Here is a 20,605-nt window from a genome sequence, read left to right as displayed (position 1 = left end):
AAAAGAAATTTTAAGATTGGTTATTCTCTATCCTTGAAAGATGGAAAGCTACTGTTTGTGAGTGCAGAGAAACCCAATACTATCAGATTTCACTACTCCTGGTACTGAAATAATTACTTTCTGTTCTGCAGACAAGAGACTTGCATACTTTTAAGTTACAGATGCTACTGATACTATAATAAATGGGGGGGGGCATAATTGTAAAGAAAGGGGTGATCAAGTATGCAAGCCTTTGCAATTTTTTTTTTCTGAACCACACTTTATTAGAGAGACGACTCTGAAAATACTTAAAGGCAAATATATTTGATAGAAATAAAAAAATACCAAAAAAAACCAACACCACACAAAAAAAAACCTACCAAAAAATCCACAAAAACACAAGAAAAACCTCCAAACAAACAAAAAGCCCAAACAAAAAAATCCACAGAGTTACTGCTGTTTTATGTTTTAAATCATTTTAAGGAAGGGAGGGTTACTCAGACATTGAGATGGGAAGAAATCTCATAATAAGCCCTTTTATCTTCCAATTCCTATTACAGAAAGCAATGAGCCTTTATACTCTGCAGAGAGAAAGAGATTCTTCTGAGCAGACCCCTGGAAAGCATGCTGTGCTCTATCAGTCAGCAAAAGTTGCCCCTCCCACACTTCCTGTCCTATCTCACTGATAGCTACTGTACTGGCTTCAAACTCCATTAACAAAATTGCTCAACTTTCTGCACTAATAGGTGCTTAATTATTAGAAAAAAACTCCCTCACATCCGAATTTTGGGGTTTGTTTTTTTTTTTTTTTTTTAAGTAAACTATCATCCACACATCTCTTCACCTCCACCTCACAACCTTTGTAGAGTCCCTTTCTTCCTTGCCTCATACCTTGCTCTGAATCAGCCATTGTGCATCAGGGCTCTCCAAAGGCCACAGAAGTGCCCCCAGTGCCTTGAACTGGCTATTTCAATTTACTCAGCTGAATGGCTTGCTTTGTCACTCACTCTTCTCCCCCCATCTTCCCCACAACAGCATGAGATGTTTCATATGGAAGAAGTGAATAATCCCTCTCATGCCTCAGTGTGTGCCACTGATGTATGCACAGCTTTTAATCTGAGAGAAAAAAAAATCCTATGGAAATCTGTTCTCAGCATCAAATGACTTCCAGGCAGTGAAAAGATGACAGACAGCTTTTGCAGCTATGAAAGTGACTGCTCCTATCAGACTTTAACTATGAACAATTAAATTGAATGTTCTGCTGCTATCCAAGCAAAAACTCCATAGGAGAGAAAAGCAATTTGGAGCTCTGTGACAATCAAAGCAAGGCAACCACTAATGGGCTCTGCCTATTTGCACTTTACTACATGAGAGGAAAAAAATAAAATGTTCTGACATTCTTCAGTTTGAGAGGTGGGGGCAGGAGAGAAATTAAGTTCAATTAAGGTTAGTGTATATGAAGATCAAAATATTTTCCCTGTAGAATTTTATCAGACCAAATGAGGTGACCTATTTCTATGGAACCTGTTTTTAAAGAGGACTGGGCAATTTTCCTCATATACTCTGATCTCCAAAGATTAGGACTAGGCAAGAGAACACTTGAATGACAAGCAAAACCATCAGAATGTCTGCATAAAAAGGTATCAAAAGATTTCTGTGTGAGTAGAATCCTAACTTTTTCACAGACTGACAGTTCCCTCATGAAAATATCCAGCTCCATTTTACAAGCATTTGATAAATTCTGATCTAACATATGTAAGAATACAGAGGAAAAACAGGCTACTAAGTGAAATATTGAGATTAAAAGAATCATAGGCACTAATTCAAAAGACAACACAAGTGTCTATGACTTTGAGGTGGAAATAACATCCAAACCAGCAGAAATGTTAAAATTACTAAGGCCCTTTTTACATGCTATACATACAAAAATTAAAAGTTTGTACACCTCAGTCTGTAAATTCAGTTAGAACCATGAGAAGTACTGTTGCATACAAGAAGAGAAATTACAAAAGAAAGGCCTTATAAAATCAGGCCTTGCTCTGCTGAATTATCAGCTAAGCCTCTAAGTTGCCATAAGAAAGAATCAGAGGAATGAGAAGCTGTTAGCAAAACTAACTGTTCTGGTAAGAGAATTGTTTGCACCTGCAAAAAACAAAGAGTCTGTCCATGAGAATCCACAAAGAAAATATGTAAACACCCGGGTAAAGAGAGAGTCTTATACATACACACACAGGCATTTTCTAACTAATTAATTGAGGGGAAAGATAGTCATGAACCAATTAGAGTTATACATGAGCTCTTGAAAACTGTACCAAAACGAGCTGTAACATTTGGCTTTACTGCATGAAGAAACTGAGTCCCATCTGCTTATTCTTGCAGCAAAGTACTAGAGCTACTTTTGGCCAGACCATGTATTTGCATGAGGCATGTACAGTTCCATGGATAACACTTTATTCCAGGTGAATGTCTTTCTATTTAGTGTTCACACTGTTTTGCCATTTTTAACAAACAGCTTTCACAAGGTAAAAGCACACAATAAGGAGATGTTCACATATGTCAGGTATATACTTCTCTTGAGGCATAAACTGCATAAAGCAAAATACAAAAAGTTATTTTCCAAATGGCGTGTTCAAAAAACTTCCTTCAGAAAGGATGTCATCTGCAGCACAGAGGGCTTCCTTTTGCTCTTTGGCAGAACCTTCTCATTTCCCAACAAGGTGAGTTAAGCAGCTTCTGAAAACAAAGCTGCCACCTGTACAGAGCAAGTTCTCAGACAGGAGGAGAGATCCAGAAATGCACTGACAAAATACTGCAGAGCATTGCTGGGCAAAAGTGGTAGTTTTTTTGGAATGTACAAATCTGCTCTTTCACTGGGATTTAATAAACCAGATCTCTCCAGGTCAACTCATTTTCCGAGCTTCATGTGAGTGCAACACAAATAGATTTCTCATTTCAGAAAATGGGTTTCTCAAAAGAGGCAAGAAAAATCTAGCTCTAATTCTTTCAAGGAGTCATTAATGACAATTTATTTCATGGAAAACAAAATAACAGCAGTACAGAACTAGTAATCAGATTTACCATTGGTGGGTAAGATCCCTGGTTTCACAATAGTGTCTTAAATCAGTAGAATAGCAAAATTAAAAGAGCATTAAAACTGTCCTGGTGAGAAATGGAAAATGCCACTGGTATTCTACTACATGTATAATGGGAAATGCAGCAGCACTGAGGGAAAGAAAGGGACTGGGGAACTTATGGTTTTAATTTGACAGTGATTGTCCCTTAAAAGCTCTCCACTGGAGTGTGTCTCAGCATCAGTTTACAGGTAGCTGATGTTCACTTCTCTATAGAGAGCTGAAGGTTGCAAATAACAATGCAAAAGCCATAGTCTTGATCATAGCAAGACATGACAATAGTCAAGGTAGAGACTCCCTGAATTCTGCATTTGCATCACTGTGTTTCTTACCTCTCTCACCTGCTTGGTTCTGCCTCTCTCCAGATGGGAACTGCCTGCGGCTGTTCCAGCTGGGGGTGATCCACCAGCTGCTGGACCTGCTGGAGAAACACGTGCGGAGCGGGGACGCCTCTGTCCAACAGGCTGCGCTCAGCGCCCTGCAGAGCCTCGCTGTTCCAGGTGCACAGCTGACACCCCTGACTCCCCCACTACCACCCTCTGCACACATGGAGCATCCCTGGTGCACAGCTGACACCCCTGACTCCCCCACTGCCACCCTCTGCACACATGGAGCATCCCTGGTGCCCAGCTGACACCCGACTCCCCCACTGCCACCCTCTGCACACATGGAGCATCCCTGGTGCCCAGCTGACACCCGACTCCCCCACTGCCACCCTCTGCACACACAGGGCGTCCCTGGTGCCCAGCTGCACACCCCTGACTCTCCCACTACCATCCTCTGCACACACAGGGCATCCCTGGTGCCCAGCTGACACCTCTGACTCACCCCACTGCCATCCTTCGTACACAAAGGGCATCCCTGCAGCCCTGGCCCATCACCAGGGCCAGTCCCTTGTGGTTTCAGGGACAACTGACCTTCCCCCCTCCCCTGCAGAAACATATATTGGAATAATTCACCAGGAATTCCTTGCCATAAAAACATTTTATGAAAAATCCTTTCCTTAGGATTTTTTCTCCTGACAAGCTGAGAGGCCACAGGAACAAAATGTAAACAATGGTTATCTGCTGCTGTGGAATGCAACAGGTGGATCTGTGATTGGTCTCATGGGGTTGTTTCTAACTAATGGCCAATCACAGCCCAGCTGGCTCAGACTTTGTGAGAGTCACAAGCTTTTGTTATCATTCCATTCCACTTCTATTCTTTGCAAGTCTTCTGATTAAATCCTTTCTTCTATTCTTTTAGTATAGTTTTAACATAATATATATATCATAAAATAATAAACCAGACTTCTCAAACATGAAGTCAGATCCTCACCTCTTCACTCTTCCTGGGATCCCTGTGAACACCACCACAATTCCTCATCTACATAAAGAATTTAAATATTATAAAGTGTAATCTCATTACCTGCTGCTGAAGTAGTTTCATTAGTTTCATATTAATAGCACATAGCAGCTCAAGAAAAAAAAAAAATAAAATCAGAACAGGATTCACAGCCTAAAGTACAGAGAATGGGGTGGAGACACCTGGCAGGGATGTCTAAGTTTCTCTTCTATAAAGCTAATATTCATATTATACAGAACCAGTAAATCTTAATGTTCTTTGAAGTTGGATTTTAAAAGGCTCAACTCAATTGTAAAATACCAGTATATAGTGGATTTTTTCACCCCCCAATGAAGGGGAGAGAATGATGCACCTGACTCCATCTTATCAGAAGGCTAATTAATTACTTTATTATACTATATTATTCTATATTATATTATATCTAAACTGAATCTGCCAAGCAATCAACTGCACTCCGCTGCACAGCATCCACTGACTGTCAGCCAACAGTCCCGACATACACACACACACACTTGGCCCTGATAGGCCAAGGAAACAAAACAACATCACTTTGGGTAAACAATCCCCATATTGCATTCTACTTTTGCACAAACACAGGCACAGCAAATGAGATAAGCATTGTTTTTCCTTTCCCTGAGGTTCAGAGAATGTGAATCTCAGAAATATTCTTGGGAAGATTGCCTGGCTTTTCTCTGTGAGGAGAAATGTGGCTACACCAACATACAGCATTTTGATTGTCTCTTCTGTTCAAGTTATAACAAACCATTTTAGATGTTTCCAAGTGTGTGGACACATAAAATGCTCTCCCTATAATATACTTTTCATCATTAATTCATAAAAATATCTCTAATTTATCTGTAATATCTGCTAGGTATTCTTTAACAAAAACACTTCTAGAAACACAAACTCTATCACTTTCAACAATATAATCTGCTACCTGAAAAAGAAAAATGAAAGACACTGAGTGCAAATCCATAAACATGAATTAAATATGGGTGAACACTTGGAAATAGACATAGAAAACTCTTCAATTCAAGCATTGATCTTAAAAGATAGCAGATGCTTATAAAAAATTTAAAAGTCAGTATGATCTAGTAAAAGGAGTCAGTCTGTGCCACTGAGGAACAAGAACATTAAGCCTAATAGGCTGTGCTTTTCAATTTGCCCAATAAAAGGATGAGGGATACAACAGTTAATCCCCTCATTTCACTGTCCAATCTTCCTCACCACTCCCCCAAAAATATATGCAGAAGATAGAAAAAAAATTGCTCTGAAGGAAGCAGCTTTTGGTGGCACAGTTAAGCAGTATTAAGACTCTGTGCAGACAAGCTTCTGATTATTACAAGGGATTTACTGCACCAAGCATTCGAGCAAAGACGCAAAAATGAGAGGAAAGCACAGAAACAAAAGCATGAAAACAGGGCATCAGTGAGCTCAAATACTAAAAGAAAATAATTTTCCAAGAATTGTGGCTGAGTAAATCACTTCTGCCCCCCAGTTCACTTAAAGTGAGCTAGCACAAGAGGCTTCCTCCAGCGACTGCACAAGTGGATGGATAATCTATTACAACTAGAAAAAGGAAGAGAAACAACAATGCTGTGCTTTATGTACTTTGTTCTAGGCAGGGCTAAGACCAAAAGTGACCAAAACTACCCAAGAGCAGTTCCTATGAAAGCTTTAGCCCAAAAGAGAAATCCAAGTAATCAGGTAGCCCTGACCTAATTTCTGAGCTCACTAACAAGTTGGACTTTTCACCAGAATCCTAGCACAGCACACAATTCAGAACAGTTGTCATCTCTACATTTTCAGATGTTTCTGCCATTACTGAGCCTCACTCAACCCCTCTCTCCCATTTTGTAGTTGTCAGCAAGGTTCAGATGCTGGAGGAAGGCGTTGCCGAGCGGATCGAGGCGCTGCTGAGGTCAGAGAGCCCTCCTGTGCAGTTCAAACTCCTGGGGACACTACGCACACTAGCAGATGGCCAAGGTAGGCACCTGCCAGTGCTCACTGACATCAGCCCTGAGCTCCCTCCTCCCTGCCCTGCCAAACAGGCTGTGCTAGACTGCAGGCTGTGTCCTGCTAACCCAGTTCCACTCCATCTGGAGAGCTTCCAGCAGAGATTATTGCCAGAGGCTGCACGCTTTCCAGACTGCCCCAGTCAGTCTCAGAGTGGTTGAGAAATAAACCACATGGAACAAATCTGCAGCAGTCAGTGAGAACACGCAAAGGCCTAAAAAGAAGATATTTTTCACCAGAGATAGAGCAGCAAGGCATGAGTCTGATGAAAAAGAGACAGGTTTTAATGTCAAATCACAGGACAGCAAATCAATAAAGAACTAGAGAACACAAAAGGAATAAAGGGAGCTGGGGTGGAATAAGGCAGAAGAAATTAATTTCTACCAGTCTTTCTATATATGTTGCCAGTTTTATCTTGCTCATGTGGCTCAAATGTTGAATTTATTTTCATGTTAATGTATTAGATTATCTACTTGTACTTCACTCAGTTTAACACAGAGGGGGTTATGCAAAAGTAACTATAATCTTTCTGTGCACATCATTGTGCATATTTCTCAAAATGCAATGTTGGAATTACATTAAGATATACTTCAATATCTTAATTAATCCTTAGGCTTACTTAGCTCTTACCAGACAGTGACACAAAACAAGTGTGCAGTTTGGTATGGTCTTTCCCATTGCCAGAGCAGCTGCTCTACAGCACTAATCAGTTCTGATTCCTTGATATGCAGGAATAACATAAGTTAAAACTAGAATAGTTAGAATAGACCATTTTGTGATGGGAAGTGATAACTGACATAGGACAATTACAGACACACTTCATTAGTTATAAGGAAGAGGATAAAACCTCACACTGCTAGATTCCACGCTGCACTCCATTGCACTACTGCAGACACCACTTAATACGAGAATTATTTTCATCATTTATCAAATTAACATGAATGATAGAAAATTTCGATTTAGTCCTTGTATTAATTTGCACTACTTCCAGTCCAGTGAAAAGCTGCTCTCACTTACATTTCACTGTGATAGGAAATGAACATTGCAAGACACATAGAAACCTAGCATCTTCTTGTTCTGAGGCTTTGAAGAAGTCATTGTAAGGTCATTTCTCCAAAATTATATCTCAATTGTGACAAGGCATTTAACATTTAAAATTGAGACGTCACAGTAACATAGATCTAAATTATCAAACACTAAATTATATTTTTAAATTTTATTTACCAGCCCTAATACAAAGTCAGAATTTGGCACAAGGTACAACTTCTGAATCTGAAACAAATTAATTATCAAAATGCAAAGTAGAATAAAATATGTAGGAGATTCAATGTTTATCCATTCCCACCTATGAACACACAATTCTCCCACTTTTAATTACCTTCTATTCTGTTTACCCATGAGCTAACATTGCCTTTAATTAACTCAGCCTGAAACTCTTATGAACACATATCTACTAAGAAGTCCACACTAAATTAGTTAATTGCCTTATCTAGGATAAATTCATTACTCTGACTATCAGCAGGCATGCTGAGGCTTACAGACTAGAAGAGGCAGGTTTCTTCCTAACCACAGAAAACTGCAGGCAGATCTGTCAGCTTCATTACTCTAAAGAGATGTTAACTCCTGCTTCTTCCACCATTCGGCTTCAGAGGAGCAGAATAATTTGTGCACTTCAGTAGCCAAAGGACTTTCAGCACAACTGAAAGTTCAACCTTATAAAATGACAAATTTTAATAAATTCTAAGTTAAAAGGTCTTCCTGTTAAGAGTAACTAACTGGAGTTTATCTCAAAGAGCTCTACTGCCTGTCAAACTGAGTAATGAACCTGCCTCTGCCACAAATGTCTTAAACTGGTTCCATCCTCCAGCCTCTTACTTCACCTTCCTGTACTAAGCTGGATTACTGTGATCTCTGCAGACTAACAAGGAACATCTGACTAGAAACAAGAGTCTTGTGTTACAGGAGACAACATGCAGGTGGCCCTGCAATGCCCAGTAACTCTTGTCTCAAAACCAAGTATGCCAGCTAGGCTACCAGCTCCCACATTCCTTGTGGGATTTTGAAATGTGGATTGTTCCTTAGCATACTGGACAAATCAAAAAGCAAGTGTGTGTACTTCCCCATCTCCCTCCCCCCAAAACAGACAGAGCATGGGCTGACTTACAGCTTCTGGAAAATATCCAGAGCCATCATGGGTTTACTGACACTGACCTTCTGGTGCATGCTCCATCTGATTCTTCCAGCCTGTCTCAAAAGAAATGCAGTGCACGGAGAAAGGGACAGGTAAAGGAACAGGAGCAGGGTGATGCCTCTATCAAACCTATCCCTTCTGTTACAGATGTTCAGATAATTAGAGTTCCACTTCCTAGGACAAGTTATCTAGTGAGGTTTTTTCAAATGTCAACCACAGACACTAGTATTTCTAGCAAGTCTTGAGACAGGATTCCTGAAACGCAGGGAAATGCAAATTAAAAGGCTATTCCACAGTAAGGGGAATTTCTGATAATGCCTTATACATGGTTCAACACACAGTCTTAAGACTCAGGTCATCCAATTACTGACATGCTGCCATTCTGTACTAAGCCTTGGCTTCCCACACTACCAACAGTAATGAATTATCACTGAAACAGCATGAACAGGCTCCTCAGAGCCCACACTTACATTTGTGCAGGGCTCAAAGCGCAAGTGCCAAAAGCCAAGTGGGAAAGGAATGGGCCTCCTGAAGTATCAAAACAGAATATTTGTTTTCAAAGACAGAAAGCTGCTTATTCTAAGTCCTACTTCAGCAGCCCCTTTAAAATGATAGATCTATTGACGCAGCTTATTTTGTCCTTCCCCTGCATGATTCCTTTGGAAAATATTTCCAAGATCTTTTAAAAGCAGCTCAGTGCTTCAATTAGAGTTCTTGAAGGCTGCTGAGCACAGGTCCACTGCCCCAGTTACTCTACACTGGCGTTCCTGTGGCAGACAGACTGAGGGCTCTGATTTTGAATGCCTCTTGGTGATGCTCTTCTCCCCAGCGGATGCAGCTGAACTCCTGGGGCAGGACCCGCTGCTGCTCGACCGGCTGGTGCAGTGGTGCAGCGGCAGCGACCACAGCGGCATCTGCGGGGAGGCCAACCGGCTGCTGGCATCCATCCTGCACCACAACAGATCCCAGGTACCAGAACCCTGCTCTGACACGTTTCTACCTCACCCTTCAAGTGCTCTTAAAGCTTGTAGGCAGAGCTAGGGATTAAACAGCAGCCCTATAATGAAAGCCAGGAAGGTTCACAGTGAGAACCTCTCCGTTCTGCCTCAATACCAGTAAGGGGGAGACCCAAGCACTCCATAAGCACAGACACCTCACAGAATGAGCACCATGGTCACTGACTGTCACTTGTCAACACTGACCCTGCTCCAGTAAGGCTTGACAAATGGTAATGAGCAGGTAAAGTTTTCTATGGTCATAAATACATGGCGATATTTCAAATTAAAATGGTAAAAGTAACCCAGAGCTGTCCTAAATGTCAGTCCTCAGGAAAATCCAAAGAGCCCATTTATCCATGATGGATGAATCTGGCATGATCTTTACGTGCTGGCATTTTCAAACAGGCTTCTTTTTTGCAAATTGTGCTATTACACACAAGCATCCCAGCCATGCTTTACTATGAGGTAGTGACTAAAAAAGTAGATACTCTCTGCACAGGCTTTGATAAAGCAAAACTAATCCTTGCTAGTTTGATGGCTTGAAATGGAAGAGTGGAATAAGGACAAATTGAAATGAGACAGAATATATATTTATCTTACAGATAGACATCTATAGTTAATTCTAAGTATTGATATTCCAGGTATATTAGACCAGCTCTAAGCAGACATGTATGATCAGTGCCAAAAGCAATGTTGTCCCTAGCCTTTGAATATTGTCAGTTTGCACTGCAGCAAACAGAACTTCCCTCTATTCAGAAGCTGAAGGGTGCAATCTCATTTCCCTCTTCATTCTACTCCGCTCCTATATTAGATTTCCATCTGCTTTACCTTTGCTTTCACAGGAAGTGGTCAAAGCCATCCAGGCAGCACAAGGAGTGAAGCATCTGGTTTCCATGACAACAAGTGAACAAGCTGCCCTGCAGAATGAGGCTCTGAAAGCCTTGGCAATAGCATCTGCCATTGATTTAGGTATTTTTCCCCTAAAATCTGTGCAAGATCCTTAATTATTAAGAAATACTGTCATGCTGTTAATTCTAGGTAACATGTACGAAAAAGCACATTTCTTGTCTAGATTTAGCTCTTCAGCATGAAATAAAGGTTGTCACCATTCGGATCATAAAATCAATAGGCTTTGGGGATGGCCTGAAGGATTTTTTACATTTAGGATAGAGTCAAATTATCATGCTGTGTGGACAGGCACTATTTGAGTAGCATAATATGATGCTAGAAACCTATAAAAAAAAAGGGGAAAGTGAAGGTGATGAAGATTAAAAAAGATGATAAAGGCCAAATGAAGGACAAATAATATACTCAAATGGACAATGAAGACTAAGTAGCAGAAATAATCTTCAAACAGACATGAGGAAAGCAGATGCATAAATAAAAAGACATTGCAGAAGCTGCAAATAAACCAAGTGAAAAAATGGTAAAGATTCAAACTACTTTTCCTGAGCTAATTTTCAGAGTTAGGTACAAATGTTTTCAGGCTTTTCCTGTATAACTTGAAAATAGGTCTGAATTTATTACAATAAAGAGGCACCACAGAAACCTATGTACCTAAAAAGGTAAACTGAAAAGAAAAATAAACTTAAAATTTGCAATTTTCTTTACCAACACATAAGACTGAAGAGCCCATTTTAGTGCTTGTCTATCATTAAAACTCTCAAACTCATTTAGGCAACCTTTCTAGCACTGAACATTGCAGGTTTTAATTTACTGCAAGGTTAATTATATACAGTCAATAGTAGACTGTTCCTGTCTTCAAGAATAAGGCCAGTAAAGAAATTCTGTACAGAAAGGAGCACAGAAATTCTTCAGTGCAGAAGACAGATGCTCAAGACATTCCTGTATAGCCAGTTTGAAATGAAGCCAGTGCAGAACTTTCTTTAAAAAAGGAAACATTCACTTTATAGTTTCTTTTCAGATAACAGCTCAGGGTTGCCATTTCTTTGCTTATTTTTCAGATACTCTTGAAGAATCTTTTAAAGAATCACAGCTAGTTCAGAGCTTACACAAACTTCTACGAGATGACAACACAAGTCCTGAGGTGAAATACAATTCAATGGGCCTTTTGTGCAGACTTCTTAATTCAGGTAACCTCATTTTACGTTGTCTGTGACAGAAGGGTGAATATTTGTGAAGAAGACAAGTGGGTTTTGTTACCAAAATATGCTGCCTGCACTGCTCTAGTGAATGAGAAAAGGATATTAGAAGTTCATTCTGTATTGATCACCAAAAATCAGAGTCAAGTAGTCTCCTTCTCTGTGAAAAGCTCATTAAACCATTAGTTGAAGAAAATAAAAAAGAGAGGAAGGCTTCATTCCTCTCAGTGGCATAACCAAGTCTCAAAATAGCAAAACTACTCCTGGAGTAAAAGCATCTTTGTCCAACTTCACCATGCACAAATACCTGGCAGACCCAGAGCATTTCTGTGTCCAAAGAGTCTGTACCATGCTCATAGGCAGGCAGACATTTGCTCTGCACGTGCTGTGAGCAAACCAGAAGCTGAGATAAAGCAGCCATTTTAGCAAAGCTGCCTTCACACAGAGACTTTGAGTAAAGCATCTGAAGGGCACCATTTCAGTTTCACTCCATGGTCAGGGAAAACTTCAAATGCTTCCAGCAGGATGGGACTATCCCAGATGTGTAGCACTAAACGAAAACACATCACCTTGAAACCAAGAATCCAAAAATCTTGTAGCAGTTTCTCACATCTTAACACAAAAATTACACAAATTCAAAATAATAATTTTACTTGGGCAAGGATGGATCACAAGGTGAGCTGCCTTTTAAATCCTGTATTGATAGACAAGCTGGATTTTGCAGTATTCTCTATTTTATCCCTGTAGCCACACAGATATTGGAATAAGGATAATGAACTTGCAGCTTTCAGTGCTACTATGAAGTATTGACATAACAGATACAATCTATAGGACTTTTTCCTAGAGATGTATATACTTAGCATTTTATAGACTAACTGTAAGGCTAAGAGCTGAGTCTAACTAATATGGAATGGTAGCAAAAAGCAGACAGGCAAAAAAGTGCCAGAAATTGTCCTGTATTAGAATTTCAAAATCTCCTTTTATATTCTAATTAGTTCTTAGATTTCAAGTAAAAAGAAAAAACCTTAATCTGGCCAATACTTCTAATGGCTGAAAGGGTATCTACTGAAACAAATGTTTTAATTGAAGCAGCTTATTACAAACAGCAAGTAGTACTCCAAACTTTTATCTTACGATTGTTGGGAGCCACTACGCCATGGCAGGTAACTAAAAGTCATCATTCTATCTCCCATTCAGGTGATCTGAGACAAGAAATAGAAGAGGACAAGATCAAAGACACCCTCGAGCAGCTCTGCAGTCACAGCAATGCAGATGTGGTCAAGGGAGCCATCACAACATTACAGGTTCTGAGAGGAGACACACCCCACTAATGTCCCTTCTCCCACAAGGCAAGGCAGCTCTGCTGCTGAGGCACACACCACCAGCTCTGCAACCCTTGCATTTGTCATGCTGCTGCAGAACCAGCACTGCTGAAGCCCAGGTGCAGCTCCTGCTTTGAAAGCTGTGTATAAAAACCTCCTCATTAGCACATCTCTTTGGCCTGATACTTGCACCACTGCTGCTCCTCACTGAGCCACTAACACACAGCAGCAGGAAAAAGTCCTGTCAAGCAAATGGGGTTAAGAAACATCACAGGACAAACATCAGGCAATTACCACTTGTTATACATTTTTCAGTGGCTTGGTCTTGTGAGATTAGGATACACACTTGCAATTTTTCTTGTATCAATGGGACTATAAAATAATTATATAAAAGCCTTAAGCTTTTATCATGCAACCTGAAACATGAATTAGATTAAAGCTGTAGCTTAAACAATGCAAAGGGATAACTGGCACAAATTCAACATCTGCACATTGTGAATGACACTGTGAGCCCAACTGTTAGGTGGACATGTCTAAACCAAAACTGTGTTTAAGTTACCTCTCCCTCCAATCTCCAATTGTAAAGCCCATCTCTGAAACTGTACCTGCTGCTGTCACAAGTTATATTCCTAAATACTTCAGGCTACAGTCCTGTCCTGACTTCAGAGTTGCACCTACTGGAATGAGACTCTGCAGAAGCAAAGTTTACAAGAAACCAGAGTCAGTGAACACACAGTGCTTGGACAAGCCAGTCAGAAATTACAAGTGGGCGGGGGTGAGGATGTAGAGGCAGCCAGCATTCCACTACCACCCATAAGAGAACCTGGGTTTAACCTTAGATAATGGAAAAAAAGAAATGTAGTAAAACAAATGTCTCTGAACCTTTCTGTGGAATCCTTTTGTGTTTAAAAAGGTCACTAGATGAGAAGGTAACAGATTTATTCCACAACTTGTTCTTATGGGAAATTTTTGAAGCAGTTGAAGGTACATTGCAGTCATGCTGCCCAAACCTAAAAGATCAAATTCAAAACAATGAAGTGGTAGAGACTGAAAAGCTTGGGAGCAATTACTTTTTTTTTTAGCCAGCAGAAAAGCTATTGGGAAAAAATAAACAAGCACTGATCTTCAGAAACCTATTATAAAGCAGACTGTATTTAGAAGTCAACAAGGCTTCATGTTCTCAGTTTGAGAACAACTGGCTTGTGTCTGCAAACAAACACGACAACTTTGTTCCTGCAAAAGCTTTTCCACTTGCAAAACCCAGTAGCACTACTTAGCCCATGACACTCATCACCAAATATCACTCTCAGGAGTGGCCTTGAGAAAGGGAATTTCATAAAACCACCCAAGAGAAGTGACACTTGTTGAGTAACACATAAGCAAGTTTTGATCACATAATAGGAGAAAAGAAAAACAGCACTGTTAACTTTTTTTGATGTCCAGAGATTGAATAGTTAACTCTACACCATTCTGCAGCTCTTCACTTGTTCATGGCTTTCCATTAAAAATGCAGAGAAAAACATCAGTCTCATCTATTATTCAACAACTTGAACTGAAAAGAAAAAATATAAATAATTAGTTTCAGCAAAATACAAAAATAAGCACCCCTGGACTTCCACCATTTCTGGATTACCCACAAACTGCAGCCTCAGCAGCCAGTCTAAACCTTCAAGAGTGAAGTATTAGTGACTGTAAGCAACAAATCTCAGGAATCAAACTCCAGGAGTAGAAAATATTGAATTTTATTTAATCAAATTTAAGGCTTGAGAAAAAAATATATTGAAAGTCACTCAGAAAAGCCATCTCAGAAGAGGAGACAAGAGCTCCCCTCCCAGTGGCTGAACAATGTTCAAGCTGCATGACAATGCACAGGCAGTAAGGGAAGAAAGAGGGGAGGATGGGATGGGGATATAAAACCCAAGGCAATTCTACACAAATCAATGGCCACATCGAGCTCCATGGACTGGGAGCACACGTCTGTCCACATGGCACTGCATGAGCTCACCAAAGCTAAAGATCTCTTGGGAAGAAACATTCAGGCTTCCACAAGGCAACTCAAGGTCCTTTGGTCACTGCACTTTTTTCAGTGCTTATATTCATCCTCCTCTTCATGTACAGGGAAACTGGGTCCAAATGCAGTTATATCAATAACACCAGAGGCAGCTGCACTGTCAAACACACTGACACATACATACATTGCTTAACGGAAATACATTGTGCTCATTTCTGAGAAGTAAAAGATATCACATTGAAGTTTGCTTCTCTTAGTCCAGTTCTTCAAGTCTGGCCTCTTTTGACATCTTCATGAAAAACCTTGGTTCCACTGTAGTGTTGGTGAACTTGTTCCAAATGCACCCGCTGAAATCTCAACATCAACAATGTATCAGACCTCTCCTTGAGATCACTGAATTAATTTTCCTTTGAGGCTTCAGAGGCAGGCTCACACCCAGCTGCTTTTGCTGACAAGACTTTTTTTAGACCATAACCTAAATCTTTAGCCATGAAGTCACTGCAGGTCCACAGAGAAGGCGCTAAATAAAACTAAGCAGAATGTGTTCCCATTACAAGTCTGAAATTACACCAGCCACCTGTGGGTGTACTTCAGCACACAGAGGGGCAAAACAACCTAGAGCCCCAGGATTTAAAAAAATTACACTGAATAAGCACAGAGAAGTTGATCCACAGTGGCAAAAAAGACAACTCACTCCATGAATTTAAAGGTCCTCAAATAAGTTGAGCTTCTCTCAAATTCAGTTCCAAATAACTGAAACATTGATACAAAGGCTGGTGTTAATATGGCCAAAGCCATCAAGACTGAACTGTGGAAATACAATACTTCAGTTAAATTCTGGTTTACATACAAACAGTGCTTCAAAAAAAAAAAAAACAAGTATTAATTAGTCTTCAGGTAACCTGGCAAGATTTGCAGACCCTGGAATCCTGACCTGTAATGCTGCTCTTGTCAGCAGCTAGTTTCAGTGCATGAGCTCCACAGCCATCTTTGACTCCAGAATGATTTTCACCAAATCGCTGGAATTCCTTCCTAGCATTAGGAGCTGGCTGTGTCAGAAACTGGCAAAGGGAAATGAACTCCCTAGCTGGTGTTTTCAATGACTAAAAACTTCCAGATAGGAATCTGCCTCCTCCAGTTTTACATACATCAGATTATCACACACAACCTTAACCAAGTAAATTGGCTGATGAGGTGTTACAAAGTTTCAAGCACCAGAATTTAAAGCACAGTTTGCTGGCCACTGCTCTGCTGCTTACCAAGTTGTAAATTGTAGCACAATCACACAATTTTGGCTGCTCCTCGTGGATCAGATTCAACAAACAGGTAACACAGACCTCAAATTCACGGCTTTACAGAAGAAATGCCTCTTGCTCTCCCCTCAGTGATCTACTGCTATCGTTTCCTTGTTGTATACCAAATTTCAAAAGTCACAGTGTACTTCCAGCCATTTCACTTTCAGGTCTTCAGACGAGTTAATAGCAGACTATTCTCTGCTACTGTAAGGAAATCAGCCATGCTTAGACAAGCTTCCTTTTCCTGTTGTGTCTCAATCACTGGCCAGAAAAAGAACTATGAAAGCTGAAGTACACATGAGCACTGTGTGAAGTGCTTCAAGATTACAAGCTAGAAGGATGTCTGGACAATCCACCAGACAAAGATTCTTACTGTTGATCAACTTTTGCCAGTGAAATGTTTGTTAATACATGCATAATAGAAAAAAGAATATATTTAAAAGCTTGGCTTCCAAAGAAAGCCATATACTTTAGAAAGACAAGTATTAAATCCTTCAGGCACACTACATATAGTAAAATATCATTATAAAAATAGATACTTTTCTAAAATTTACACTGTGTTAGGCACTGTAAGTGAACCTACTCTCCCTGAAAACCCTGGTGTCACTGGAAGCAGTAAATGATGTTAGTTATATGGCCCACAGTAAGACTGACAGCTACTTCCAAAAACACTTCGGCCACAGACTTTCACCTTACAGCTAAGGATACAACACCAAAGTCTTACAGAAGAGACTGGAACTCCTACTGACCTACAGATCCATCCACAACCCCCACAAAGGGAGGACTGGAAGAAGAGTTTACTTTTCTCTTGATTAAAATGAAAACCCTGACACATAAGAAGGACTAGTTCAGCTTCATGTAGAAAATGACTGAAGAAATTATTCTGCTTCACTGCATTTTGATTCACACTTGAACCATGAACCAGGCAGAACTGATGGCTCAATAGCTTTATACAAGACTTTAAAATTCAACAACTTTATAATATTTTGCTAAATCTGTACTTCCCTATTTAAAAACATATTCCAGTAAGGATTAACACTGAATTTGTAAGTCTTTCATCAGTCCTGGTAGTGGCACTTAAGACTTGTGAAGATCAACATAGCAGTTGTGACAGAAACTAGAGGAATAACAAAAGCCATCAACAGCTAGCACAGCATGCTTGCTACCTACTGAAACAAGCTGCATTCTGAAGTGTATGCAGGCAGCACTTTTTAAAGCTGTTACTGATCATTGAAAGGATAAGCATTTTTAAAGAGGTTTTTCTTCTATAAATAAAGAATATTTACATTTTTCTCAGACAGGAAACAGCATCAGGGTTTACACCCTCTTGCCTGAAATGGAGATTTCTAAGATTTAATGCTACAGATAGTCAGATTTTTCCCATCCTGGGAGCTGGCTTGCATTTTTCAGAATAGCGTGGGATTTGCACAACCTAAAATCAACTAAAGATCTAGACATTTTGTGACTGTTTTTCCCAATTTCCAATTATGGTTGCTGGATATGTTGCCAAAAATGTCTGGATAAGTCTACTGGAGAGATTAACATGATTGCAAGGTTCTGAAGAAATCAGCATGTGACATTTGACAAGATTACATTTTAAGACAGAAGACAGGAGTGAAGACAGAACAATCTCCTTAGCAATCCTTCAAGGAGAGGGTTTACAGCAGTTTCATGGCTCCTTCCTACAGTCTTCAAAATCTGCTCTGCCAATGTCTTGGGAAATTCCATTTCTTCCTCAGAGACCAACACTGGTGCACTGAGTTGTCTTGCCAGAAAAAAGGTAGACAGCAGGTGTTTGGTGATTGTTTTTTGTAACAGCTTCTAACAAAAAGCATGAGCAGGGAAAAAAAAAATCCACATAAGGCTTTTAATAACAGGAGTATTTCATGGTCTGTGCATTTCTTCTGCCTTGGTGTCCAATCATCATCTTAACATACACTGTCTTGCAACGTGGGTCTGCTTTCATATTCAGAAGGCATTACTTGCCTTTACAGCTTCAATATCAGAAATCAATGTCCTGGCTAGGAAAATCCCAAAAATCTAAAAAGATAAAAAATACACCATTTGTGAGATAAAACACTTGTAATGCACCTCTGCAAGATGTTTGTTGGCAGGTTCAGATATTTCATAGCCGAGATCATCCATCAAAGCATAGCTATTACTAAAAGATTAAGGTAACTGAATCCTGCAGGTAATAAAACTCAAGAGAAAGATGCTTTTATGTAAAACTTCAGCAGCCTTCAAAATAATAAGTTTTCAGATGCCTTAGAGCCAGAACAAATTCACTTAACCCAGTCTGAGTGTCATAAAACACCCATGGTTACCTACTGCTAAAGCTACAGAGCAGACATTTGCATTTGTTCCACAACTTTGAATAACAACCTAGTCAGTTTTTAGATCAATTTTTTTAAATAGAGACAGAATGTACAATTACCTGTACTAAAATGAAATTCTTGTCACAGAGAAAAGAGTAGTCCCAGATTATTCAGAGACATTTTAAATTTGAAATTTTAACATTCATGTCAGTTCTCAGGGAAATCTTCCTTTGCAAACTGAGGATAAACTTGTAACTCAGCAAATTTCCTAAAACATTCTTAGCAACAATATAAAACAAGAGTGAAGTTTGGGAAAGCCAAAAGATTTCATTTAAATGTAGTCAGGTCAGGTTATGTCTAATTCTCAGTCCCACAATGAATAGCTTAATGCACAAGAAAGACCCAACTGGAAAATACAAATAACTGAAAGTGGTTTCACAGAGCCTTGGGACATGAATAGAGAACAGCATTGTCAAGTTATTGTCAATCAACACACTGCCAAAAGATCAAACTGTGTCTTGACCATCTTCCTAGCAAGAGGTGCTGTTCTTAGCACAGCATTTCTCAATCCCATGGAAACCTTATCACCAGGTGGTGATAAAAACATATCAAACCCTAAGCTACAGAGGGCAGTATTACCAGGGCTGGAGGAAGATCTTTTGCTAGCACTCAAGTGTTGTCAATTACCTGGAAAATCCTTTCTGTAGCAGAATTTAAAGTTTATTGCTTCCCATTGAAGTGAAGGAATTTCATAGCCTAGAAATTAATGCAGTGCAAACAACTGCCACAATGAAAGCAGCATCCACCTTGAAAGCAGCAACGTAAGATGCTTTACTGAGAACTTCTGCTCCCTCTCTGATGTATGAAGCACTGATGAGGAAATAGAAGTGTCCATCTTCCATCTGGTCCTGCTAACATCACATTTGCTACCTGTTCACCTATTTCCCTGCTCTTACATTCCCAACCATTTTAAGCAGCATGCTACAACCACTTCAGGTCAGCCACCGCAGGTTACCCACAGCGGGCTGAGGTAACCTCAGCACAAAGGACAAGGCTGTATCTTAGTTCAGGTTTGTGATAGAAGGCTGGAGCTCAGATCTACTGGAGCAGACAGCAAATACCCCTTCCTTAATGACACTGAAACACGGGGAAAATTTTATAAAATAATTGTATATTACGTATGACCATATTAATATTACAATATATATCCCAATCATCACACACTATTATTACTGCACTGTATTTTTATTATAACCTTCACTGCTTTGTGCAACAGGTGTTTTCACACTAACTCCCCTCTACTATAATAGGTGTTTCTGCCATCCTCTTAACAAACCTAAGAAATCCACATTCAAAATATTTATTTTACCTCTGTCCATAATTACTTTTACCTTCAGCAGGTCTTTATCTGCAAACATGATGATTTTCCAAAGAATCATAACAATAACAACTAACCTGGAGCAGTGAGATAGCTATGAAGACACCTGCAACAATGTAGATATTTCGGGGTAACCAAGCTTCAAGTGCATGGATACATCCTTTGACAAAAATCTGATCATCCCATTGACTTTTGCTCTAATGGTAGAAAGGAAGAATAAGAATATTACTTTTCTGCTCAAGTTTACTATAAGATAATCACATGATCTAGCTAGGCTAATGTTTTGTCACTTTTGCTGTAAAGTTTTTAACCACACTTCAAAAATACACGTGTGAATCAGGCAATGTCAGACATTGATATTTGCATCTTCCTTGTTAGAAACACAGTAGAATTAGCAGACGATAGATGGTCAAGTTAGCAAAAAACAGATAAGCAGATTCAGACTGTTACAACTGGTAATTGAAATGCACACTTGAAATCCAAGTCCTATCCCTTCTTGAAACCCCTTCCCCTCACCTGTTCC

The 20,605-nt window shown here is 39.8% G+C and overlaps 2 protein-coding genes across 2 annotated transcripts in view; one reads left to right on the top strand and one right to left on the bottom strand.

Moving 5' to 3' along the window:
* The window catches only part of LOC132076257 (rap1 GTPase-GDP dissociation stimulator 1-like), a 30,518-nt gene extending 17,426 nt beyond the window's left edge, over window positions 1–13,092 (top strand). The window contains 6 exon segments of the mRNA XM_059477243.1: window positions 3,476–3,610; window positions 6,315–6,440; window positions 9,491–9,630; window positions 10,502–10,628; window positions 11,624–11,752; window positions 12,959–13,092. Of these exon segments, the coding sequence (XP_059333226.1) occupies window positions 3,476–3,610; window positions 6,315–6,440; window positions 9,491–9,630; window positions 10,502–10,628; window positions 11,624–11,752; window positions 12,959–13,092 (791 nt within the window).
* A 1,709-nt stretch (window positions 13,093–14,801) lies between these two features.
* Window positions 14,802–20,605, bottom strand: part of TSPAN14 (tetraspanin 14) — a 33,330-nt gene continuing 27,526 nt past the window's right edge. Inside the window, exons 8-9 of the mRNA XM_059476709.1 lie at window positions 20,160–20,279; window positions 14,802–18,429 (exon numbers count right to left, since the gene is read on the bottom strand). Coding sequence (XP_059332692.1) covers window positions 18,358–18,429; window positions 20,160–20,279 — 192 coding nt within the window. The 3' untranslated portion in view covers window positions 14,802–18,357. The remainder of the gene's footprint in view (window positions 18,430–20,159; window positions 20,280–20,605) is intronic.

The sequence above is a fragment of the Ammospiza nelsoni genome, chromosome 8, assembly GCF_027579445.1.
Source record: "Ammospiza nelsoni isolate bAmmNel1 chromosome 8, bAmmNel1.pri, whole genome shotgun sequence".
Taxonomy (NCBI): Eukaryota; Metazoa; Chordata; class Aves; order Passeriformes; family Passerellidae; genus Ammospiza; species Ammospiza nelsoni.
Note: the sequence above shows the minus strand (reverse complement) of the source record. Positions and strands in the feature narration are given on the sequence as shown.